This window comes from Protomyctophum parallelum (genome assembly GCF_964188405.1).
Source record: "Protomyctophum parallelum genome assembly, chromosome: 23".
Classification (NCBI taxonomy): domain Eukaryota; kingdom Metazoa; phylum Chordata; class Actinopteri; order Myctophiformes; family Myctophidae; genus Protomyctophum; species Protomyctophum parallelum.
This window is the reverse complement of record NC_139715.1, coordinates 33,593,495-33,604,913: the sequence shown is the minus strand read 5'-3', so window position 1 is coordinate 33,604,913 and position 11,419 is coordinate 33,593,495. Positions and strand designations below refer to the sequence as shown.

Sequence of the window (11,419 nt, the reverse complement as noted above, 5' to 3'; positions counted from 1 at the left end):
TTCAGAGGTAAATATTCTCAATTCCACTGCCAATATTATTTTGGCTACCCTTGATGTGGTCTCCCTATACACCAATATCCCCCATGATCTAGGCACAGAGTCATTAAGATTCTATTTAGACTTAAGGGATGAATTGACACCTCCAACCAACTTTCTGGTAGAAATGACATCCATGATTTTACACAAAAACTATTTTCTATTTGAGAACTCCTATCATCTCCAACTGCAGGGGGCACCAATGGGCTCAGTATTCAGTCCAGATTATGCAGGCATTGCCTTGGGCTTCCTTGAACACAATTCAGTGTGGCACAACAATCCTTTTGCCCACAATATGTTGTTATTTAAGAGATACATTGATGATATTATCCTTATCTGGCAAGGTACTGAGGAAGAGCGTCATGGTTTTGTGTCCTACCTGAACAATCTGGCACCTACCATCAAATTCAACATGGAATTCAGCAAACATGAAATTCCATTTCTAGACACCCGTGTACTTTTTCAGGATGGTAAATTGTCCACCACTCTGTACACCAAACCCACAGACAAGAATAGTCTTTTACATGCCACCAGTGCACACCCCCCTGCTTTGAAGAAAGGTTTACCATATTCTCAATTCCTTTAGACTGAAACGAATCTGTAACAGTCAGTCAGATTTTCAAAAAGAGAGAGACATCATGTACAGAAACTTTGCTGATAGAGGGTACCCCAAAAAAATGGCTCGACTCTGCTTTAACTAAATTGAATAATCCTAACCAGGTTGCAAAGACCAAAAAGAAACATTCATGTGCCTGCATCACCACTTATAATCCTTTGAGCAACGATATACGTAGCATCATAGAGAAACACTGGCATGTTTTGTCAGCTGACCCTGAAGGTGCTAAAGTGTTCACTGACCCTCCTCTTTTCTCTCATTATAGATCTCAAAGCATCAGAGACTATATGGTGAAAGCAGACTGCTACATACTAGGGATGGGTCCGATTAATCGATTATCGTTGATAGGACCCAAAATCGATTATGAAAATTAATAATCGATAATCGTTTTTTTTTATTAAATGAAAATCTGTTGGAAAGGCAATATTGTCATCCAAACAGGACAGGGCTATAGGCCTACCAAAGTGTGCCTGGGATGTGTCTGTGTAGCTGCATGACTGAGTGGAAATTGATTCCAATCAAGATACAGGTTTGGAGGATTTAGCAGGTGTTGGGAATTTACCTAATCAGGCCTAGGCTGGGGTTGCTATGGTGATCAATTGGATCAACAGTGGTCCAGGGACCACCAGTGGTCCTCATTTAAAAGATGGAGTTAGTAACCAAATGGACCCTTATTAACCCATTCTGACCTGAGATCAGATTCATACGAGGTTTCCGCCGGACACACACTGGTCTGATGAACCCATTCTGACCTGAGATCAGATTCTAAAAAATGTCAGTCGCTCTTCGATTTTTCAAAAAATAGCAGACCTACAAGCTCGTATCGCGCCACTCGGTGGCGCGATATGAGCTTGTAGATCTGCTATTTTTCAATAGCTAAAGCATAACATGATGCCGACACCAAAATGGGTGCCCGGTCAGAATGGGTTAAATCTCAAGAGTTACAATTATTGTTAATCAACTACATCAGGGGTTCCCAAACTTTTTTGACTTAGGTACCCCTTGGGGGGAAGATTCTTTTTATTTGTAGGGTTCATTAAAAAAAAGGAAATTATTTAAAAAAAAAAAAAGCCCCCCCCACCCCCAAAACGATTAATCGATTAATCGTTAATATTGAATTATACAAATCGATTTTCATTTTGGACACATTTACACATCCCTACTACATACCCCCCCCCCAGCAACACACGGGGCGGTTGGATGGAGTCACCGGCTTCTACCCTTGTCTACATTGCGTGGCCTGTAAAAACTCCAAGAAAACGAACACATTTACTAGTTACTAGTTACTAACAAACAATGCACTATCGGACAATTTGTGAATTGTAGTTCCTTTAATGTAGTCTACATGATCACATGTAAATGTAATCTACAGTACGTAGGCAAAACATCCAGGGCAGTCTGCACACGCATCATAGAACACATGAGTGCCATCAGACGCAAGGACATCAAATCTCCTGTCGCCAGACACTTCATGGAAGCCGGTCACTCCACAGCAGATCTGTCTTACACAGTCATTGATCAAATTAAGACATCTAGAAGAGGGGGTGATTTAGACACTAAACTCCTCCAAACTGAATCTAGATGGATTTTTTTATTTAAAGTCTGTCAATCCAGGTGGCTTAAATGAAGATCTCTCCCTCCAGTGCTACCCATAAAGTAAAAAGTTATATTCAAAAAGTGATGATATAAGTCTGTCAACATGTGATGTATGTAATATTCTTGTTTCCTATATAACTGTGATTTTGTATATCCTTTCTGTAATGTCCACGCCCACAATCAGGTGATGTCACCAATTAGTAATTATCAGCAACTGAGCTGTATTGTTTTGGAGTTGTTTAAGAGTAAGTTCTTTGTCTGTGAAAAATCACACCAGTGTGAACCAAGTGGTGCAACTCCCGTGCGTCCAGCAGGTGGCAGCCATGTCACATACTTCTCTCGTTCCATGCTCACACAGACACACACACACACACACACAAACGCGTACAGGGCATTGTAAGCTGGATGTAGAAGTGGTTTGCACCACTTAAAAAACCATAGCACTGACGACGGTCTGAGGACCCAAACGTTTGCTTTTTAATCGCACCATGAGCACAGAGCACCATGAGCACAGCATGATAAAATAAAATATATATTTTTCTAAGTCTCAGTCTAAGGAGTTTTACTTCTTTTTCTATACGGTGAGCGAGTCTTTTCCAGTCAAAGTTTTACTTGAGATCCTAACATCTTTTACACTCAAGAGTTAAAGATCTAAAAGGGTACATTTGGTTACCAACTCACCACCTGGAACCCCCTCAAGGACCGCTGGTGGTCCCCGGACCACCTGGAACCCCCTCAAGGACCGCTGGTGGTCCCCGGACCACCTGGAACCCCCTCAAGGACCACTGGTGGTCCCCGGACCACATGGAACCCCCTCAAGGACCACAGGTGGTCCCCGGACCACCTGGAACCCCCTCAAGGACCGCTGGTGGTCCCCGGACCACCTGGAACCCCCTCAAGGACCACTGGTGGTCCCCGGACCACCTGGAACCCCCTCAAGGACCACTGGTGGTCCCCAGACCACCTGGAACCCCCTCAAGGACCACTGGTGGTCCCCGGACCACCTGGAACCCCCTCAAGGACCACTGGTGGTCCCCGGACCACCTGGAACCCCGTCTAGGACCACTGGTGGTCCCCGGACCACCTGGAACCCCCTCAAGGACCACTGGTGGTCCCCGGACCACCTGGAACCCCCTCAAGGACCACTGGTGGTCCCCGGACCACCTGGAACCCCCTCAAGGACCACTGGTGGTCCCCGGACCACCTGGAACCCTGTCTAGGACCACTGGTGGTCCCCGGACCACCTGGAACCCCCTCAAGGACCACTGGTGGTCCCCGGACCAGTGTGTCTGTGTGTGTGTGTGTGCGTGTGTCTGTGTGTGAGTGGTACCTTGTCCAGGATCTTGGTCTTGCCAGTGTCTACGTGACCCAACACACACACCACAGGAGACCTCAGCTTGTCCAGGTTGATGTTACGGATGTTCTCTGCACGACGTTTCTGTAATGCGCACACACACACACACACACACACACACACACACACACACACACACACACACACACACACACACACACACACACACACACACACACACACACACACACACACACACACACACACACACACACACACACACACACACACACACACACACACACACACACACACACACACACACACACACACACACACACAATAAACAAATGATCGCGGCAGTTCGACTCATATGGACGATATGAAGAATCAACTCTAATGTTACCGCCACCGAAATTGGTTACATTTTCACCAGAACTGTTCAATTTGATATAAATAGTTTAGTACCCAGTGTTGTTTTCGTCGACTAAAACTAAGACGTAAAATGTTCGTCGACTACCTTCTTTCACTGACGAAAACTAAATGAAAACTAAGCTATGATGACTAAAACTCAGACTAAATATACAGTGCTGACAATTTTGTCAACAAATAAAAACTAGACTAAAATGTTAGGAAGGGACTAGTGGACAAGAGATCCAGTATAAGTCATTTAACACTTGGTTGCATGCTGAAAATAGCAGATCTACAAGCTCACAACGCATCGCACAGCTACACGTTGTGGGCTTGTAGATCTGCTATTTTCAGAAAGTTAGGGTCATTACGACGGCATCAAGGCCCACCAAAACACAGGTTGGTGTCTAGTCTAGTTTTAGTCGACTAAATCTACAGTTGATTTAGTCGACTAAAACTAGACTTGACACCAACACATTCCAGGTGACAAAAAATGGCCTGGGCCATGGCTCAGTGGTCCAGGCTGGCAGTGTGGCCGCGGGTTCGACTCCCGATCCCGACGGCCTTCACTGCATGTCATCCCCCCCCCCCCCCCCCATCTCTCTCCCCATTTCCTGTCAGGCTACTGTCTGTCCCTCCATAAAATATATAAAATAAAGGCCAAAGCAGCAAAAAGAAAAGAAATAAATATATATATATATATATATATATATATATATATGGGACTAAAACTAAATGAAAACAATTAACCCATTCTGACCGGGCACCCATTTTGGTGTTGGCATCATGTTATGCTTTATCTATTGAAAAATAGCAGATCTACAAGCTCATATCGCGCCACCGAGTGGCGCGATACGAGCTTGTAGGTCTGCTATTTTTGAAAAATCAAAGAACGACTGACATTTTTAGAATCTGATCTCAGGTCAGAATGGGTTCATCAGACCCAGTGTGTGTCCGGCGGAAACCTCGTATGAATCTGATCTCAGGTCAGAATGGGTTAAGAGACTAGGACTAAAACTAAAGTACCTCTATCCGTCGCTTGGCTCTGTCGTACATCTTCTCCTCTTTGGTCCGCCCGTCGTCCGAGTCGCTGCCACTGCTCTCCTCTTCGCTCTCCTTCCCTCCTCTCCTCTTCTCCTGCTGTCCTCCTCCTCCTCCTCCTCCTCTCTTCTCCCCCTCCACCTTCTTCTGCTCCTCCTCTTCGCTCTCCTCCTCCTCCTCGTCCTCCTCGTCCTCCTCCTCTTCCTCCTCCTCCTCCTCGTCTTCCTCCTCGCTGCCGTTGTCGGGGGCGACGGAGGGTTTGGGCGGAGCGGACGGATCCTCCACATCGATGTGGACCTTCTTCAACTCTGAGAGAGAGACATAGAGAGAGACAGAGAGAGAGAGAGAGAGAGAGAGAGAGACAGAGATGATTAAAGCTGTACGTGTAAACGGTTCTTGCATGCTCACTTAAAAGTAATCTGCTGCCACCTGCTGGACGCAGAGCCAACCAGCAGACTGCCGAGCTGTTTGTAATGTAACACACGCTGGACTCACATTCTGTTTGGGCGGCCATCTTAGCTGCTAAATAAATAGCGCCAATGCTTGGCGAGCTAAAATGAAGCCATCCTTGCTCTAGAAAAGTGCCAATGTTCCCATCTAGATCACCGGATAGTCAGCAAAGACCTCCAAACGTCGCGCATTTCATCCAAACCATTCGAGTTATTCAGCTTTTTAGTCAGCCTGTATAAAGGGAGGTGAACGACAGCTGGGTTGCGCAATCCGGTCTAGGATCGCTAAAGAAGGAAAAGCCAAGCAAAAAAAAAAATGAATCAGCGATCTGGTTTGAAATCAATAATAAAGCTTATCAGAGGGAAGGTTCCGTCAGAAGCAGTAAGTGTGTTTAATGACCCAGAATGCCACAGCACACCATGCTCTTACAGCCAGACAAACCGTTCCGTCAGAAGCAGTGAGTGTGTTTAATGACCCAGAATGCCACAGCACACCATGCTCTTACAGCCAGACAAACCGTTCCGTCAGAAGCAGTGAGTGTGTTTAATGACCCAGAATGCCACAGCACACCATGCTCTTACAGCCAGACAAACCGTTCCGTCAGAAGCAGTGAGTGTGTTTAATGACCCAGAATGCCACAGCACACCATGCTCTTACAGCCAGACAAACCGTTCCGTCAGAAGCAGTGAGTGTGTTTAATGACCCAGAATGCCACAGCACACCATGCTCTTACAACCAGACAAACCGCTCCGTCAGAAGCAGTGAGTGTGTTTAATGACCCAGAATGCCACAGCACACCATGCTCTTACAACCAGACAAACTTTTCGCGTCGCCCCACTTGTCCACTCCGGTCATTGGCTCCCGGGTGTTGCCCACACCGAGTGCAAAACGCCGACGTTGGCCTACAAGGCAAGAGAATGGCACGGCACCGCATACCATCAACACATACCATCAATACATGACCATCAACACATGACCTTACCATGAATACATACCATCAACACATACCATCAACACATGACCTTACCATGAATACATACCATCAACACATACCATCAACACATGACCTTACCATGAATACATACCATCAACACATACCATCAACACATGACCTTACCATGAATACATACCATCAACACATACCATCAACACATGACCTTACCATGAATACATACCATCAACACATACCATCAACACATACCATCAACACATGACCTTACCATGAATACATACCATCAACACATACCATCAACACATACCATCAATACATACCATCAACACATGACCTTACCATGAATACATACCATCAACACATACCATCAACACATACCATCAACACATGACCTTACCATGAATACATACCATCAACACATACCATCAATACATGACCTTACCATGAATACATACCATCAACACATACCATCAACACATACCATCAACACATGACCTTACCATGAATACATACCATCAACACATACCATCAATACATGACCATCAGCACATACCATCAAGACATGACCATACCATCAAGACATGACCAAACGCTACACCACCTCCTGCTCACTCAGAGCAGCTGACAGAAATGCAATTTTGTGATTATTTGATTGGTTGAGCACGGTATGTGGCGTATGATTATAAGAGCGACCCTCACTTCACACAGGTGTGATTTAGTTGTTGCATGTCCGTGATTATATGATTATAAGAGCGACCCTCACTTCACACAGGTGTGATTTAGTTGTTGCACGTCCGTGGCAAATCTTTACAAAAAGTCAGCATGGCAATGACCCCCGTTTGTGACGGCTACACTTTTTGTCTAATAAAATAATATGTAAATAACCCATTTAGGCCACGATTTAAAAAAAATAGCAGACCTACAAGCTCGTAGCGCGCCACTCGGTGGCGCGCTATGAACTTGTAGATCTGGTATTTTTCAATAGCTAACATGTTTAAAACACCAAAATTGGTTTAAAATGTAAACTAGACAAATATTCTCCTTTTCCCCCAATGTTGCGTGACCACACAATCATCTTCTGGCTTATTATTATTATTATTATTATATTATTATCTTCTGGCTCGGGGAAACGCTGCTCGACTAAACTTCACGTGTACTTTGCATATCTTGTTCACAAAGTCGGAAAAAGACGAAAAATGTTGGTCGACTACCTTTTACCTTTTTCATGAAATCTAAATGTTGGTCGACTACCTTTTACCTTTAATTTAAATGTTGGTCGACTACCTTTTACCTTTTTCATGAAATCTAAATGTTGGTCGACTACCTTTTACCTTTAATCTAAATGTTGGTCGACTACCTTTTACCTTTTACCTTTAATCTAAATGTTGGTCGACTACCTTTTACCTTTTACCTTTAATCTAAATGTTGGTCGACTACCTTTTACCTTTTACCTTTAATCTAAATGTTGGTCGACTACCTTTTACCTTTTACCTTTAATCTAAATGTTGGTCGACTACCTTTTACCTTTTTCATGAAATCTAAATGTTGGTCGACTACCTTTTACCTTTTTCATGAAATCTAAGCTATGATGACTAAAACTAAATATACTGACGATTTCGTCAACAAATGTTAGGGCCCAGGCCGTAGCGTAACGGTCTGGGCACCGGACTGGTAATCCAGTCGCAGTGTGCCGCGGGTTCGACTCCCGGACCCGACACGGCCTTTACTGCATGTCATCCCCCCATCTCTCTCCCGTTTCCTGTCAGCCTACTGTCTGTCCCTTCAAAAATCAATAAAAAAGGCGTAAGCCGCAAAAAAATATCTTAAAAAAAAAAAAAAAAATGTTAGGAAGGACAAGAGATCCAATATAGGTTATTTTACACTTGCATGCTGAAAATAGCCGATCTACAAGTTCACAGCACGTCGCGACGCGACGCTGTAAAACAAAAAAACAAGTGAAGTCATTACAACGGCATCAAGGCCCGCCAAAATACATTTTGTTCGACTAGATCAACTGTAGATGTAGTCGACAAAACTCTTATGATATTTAGTCGACACTAAGACATTCCAGGTGACAAAAATGTGACTAAAACTAAATTAAAACTATTGAAGAGACTGTGACTAAAACGATAGTTACGTATGTAACTACGGTTCTATGAGTCCTGAATGACCGCCAGAGGCGGTGCTTTAAGCACTGAATACGTCCCTTCGCGCATGCGCAGTCGAGTATTTTATACCAACAATGTCGGTTGACCCCGTGATGACCCGGAGTCGTCTATAACTTCCGGCAGTCGTCCGGGGCTCAGTCCCTACAGAATCTTCTCGCGAGAACACGAGGATTCTGAGTGACAAGAGTGCCTCTGGCGGTCATTCAGGACTCATAGAACCGTAGTTACATACGTAACTATCGTTCTATTTCGTCCCTGCTGACCGCCAGAGGCGGTGCTTTAAGCACTGAATGACTTATACCAGCCAAGTCACGAGGAATCCTGATTACAGACCTCAAAGGGTAGAACCGGAGGATTCGGGGAAGAGGGCCACGTCCACTGGGTGGGGAGTGGCAACATTCACCCTGTAGTACCTTGAGAAAGTGCCTGCCGAAGCCCATGAGGCGGCGGCACAAATGTCCTCCAAGGGCACCCCTCTCATGGCAGCCCATGATGTGGAAATGCTCCTTGTAGAGTGGCACCGTACCCCTGATGGTACGGGGAGGTTACTTGCCTCATAGGCGTGGCTGATTGTGTCTACAATCCAGTGGGACAGGCGCTGCTTGGAGGGAGCGCCGCCTTTGTTCACACCACTATGGCAAAAGAACAGCTGCTCTGCTCGCCTGATGCGTGCAGTAGCTTCAATGTAGGCTCTCAGGGCCCGGACTGGGCACAACAGCTCCAGTTTGTCTGTCAGCTCCCCAGGTGGGGGGTTGAATCGAGCCAGCCTGATAGGCCGGTTGAGGTGAGCCTGCGACAGCACCTTCGGGAGGAATGCTATGTTTGGCCACAGCGTGACCCCCGAGCCGTCTGCGTTCCACCTCAGACATGATTCGCTGACTGACAGAGCGTGCAGTTCACTGACACGCTTTGCCAATGTAATGGCCAGGAGAAGGGCTGTCTTGCATGACACCCACTTCAGCTCTGCCTGTGCCAAGGGTTCGAAGGTAGGCCCGCACAGGGCGTCCAGTACCCGGTTAAGGTCCCATGAGTATGAGAATGTGTGCTATAGAGCGGAGCGCACCACTTGCCGCTCCAGCACATTGCCGTGTTCGGCCCAGTAGGCTGGCATAACTTCATATGGGTCCCATCAGATTCAAGACATGTCGACACCCGTCTGTCTTGCGTCACGAGGAAGTATGTAGATCGGACTTCCCTTAGTGTGACTGAGGATATACAGCCTCTGTTGCGCCCTTGGGCAGGAGGACACATCACTCCTGGTCTGATAGTAGGGCTCTCGTCATGTTGCTGATAATGGCCATTTTGACCCGCCGGATATGGGGGGCTGGCGTCAGAAGGCACTGCACAGCCCGGAAAGTCACAGTCACAGTCAGGTCCCTGCGTGGGACGCCAGGGAACACGCTGGCCTCTAGTGTGGGCCGGCGGTGATACGCGAGCTCCGAGGGCAGTCAAGATGATTTCATCAATGTTGGAGCTCGGCCCTTTGGGAGGCGGGATGTGTCGTAGGCCTGCAAGCTGCAGCCTGGTCTTCCCCCCCTGGATGGTTCGCTCCGGCGATTCTCGCCCGGCTGAACCACCTAGTGCTCCTGGCTCCTCAGGGAGACTACGGAGAGTTGGCCTAGGCTCATCAGTCAAGCTTGACTGTGAAAACCCGACTTGGCGACGGGCTAGAGATACGATGGACATCAGCCGCCCACGCTCTGAGGACATGACGCCAATGCCTCCAGTGACACACCAAAGGTGACTGAGACAGTATTAACGTTGCCACTATTAAGTGTGAACGGGAGGCCCCAGTGAGCAGGTTGTCTGTGCTCCTGCACTGGGGTCGAGGTCACCTAGCGTTCTGCCGCCGGGCCTCGTTGGGGAACACAATGAGGGATGCAATGACAGGCTTGGTGGCTGGCATGTAACCCAGGCCAGCCCTTATCGCCTTGTGCGTTCAAATCTATTAAAGTGTCACGTCGCAACGGGTTGTCTCAGGACACTTTTCCCAATCAGGGCAGGGCTGCCAGGATTTCACCATCGGTATAGAGATGGGAGAGGGCCCTGATCGTTCGCCCGGCAGGCCTGTAGCTGTCTCAGGTACAGGCGTGGGGGACGGCGAAGACAGCAAGAAGAAGGCGCTTGGAGGAGCCGACTGCCTGCTTTAGTATGCGTTCCACGGCTATGCGCATGAGCTGAGAAGTGGGAGGCCGGCTCTGATGCCTGGGAGGCACCGCCTTCTGCATCTTCCTCATAGTCATGGAAGTGCGTAGCTTAAGCTGTCGGGGAGAGCACATCAACCTCGAGTCAGTTGTGGCATCGGAGAGGTAGGCGCTTCGGCACCCTCCGAGGTGCCTAGGTGTTATCTGAAGTGAGCATGGCCCTCATGCGGGCCAACTCTGCAGATAGCTGAGCCCTCTCGGATCTGCTGTAGTCAGCGGTCAGACCTTTTCCTCCTGGCACACGGGGCAGGACCAAGGTCGGCTCACGGCTGAAGGAGAGTTTCACACGAGGTACAAAAGTGGGAGCTCTCCATTGTGGTGGCACCGGTTACTCTGGACCGGCCGGTGCACACAAGTCCCAACTAGCCCAGGGCGCGGACGCTACTGGTTGCTAGGTGTTGGCCATATGCTTGAGGGAGCGCATACGCTGTCTGTACCAGCAGAGGCTTTCGAGGTACGAAAGTGGGTGCTCTCCGTTGTGGTGGCACCGGTTCCTTTGGACCGGCCGGTGCACACCAGTCCCAACTAGCCCAGGGCGCGGACGCTACTGGTTTGCTAGGTGTTGGCCATATGCTGCAGGGAGGGGGCGCGTACGCTGCCTGTGCCAGCAGAGGCTTTAACTTAGATCGGCATATAATGACTTAATCGAAA

General features: G+C 47.5%; 1 protein-coding gene across 1 annotated transcript in view; it reads right to left on the bottom strand.

The window, feature by feature from the left end:
- Window positions 1–11,419, bottom strand: part of eif5b (eukaryotic translation initiation factor 5B) — a gene marked incomplete at its 3' end in the record, with an annotated part of 65,265 nt that overhangs the window by 28,330 nt on the left and 25,516 nt on the right. Inside the window, exons 13-15 of the mRNA XM_083758509.1 lie at window positions 6,257–6,346; window positions 4,980–5,302; window positions 3,579–3,686 (exon numbers count right to left, since the gene is read on the bottom strand). Of these exons, the coding sequence (XP_083614635.1) occupies window positions 3,579–3,686; window positions 4,980–5,302; window positions 6,257–6,346 (521 nt within the window). The remainder of the gene's footprint in view (window positions 1–3,578; window positions 3,687–4,979; window positions 5,303–6,256; window positions 6,347–11,419) is intronic.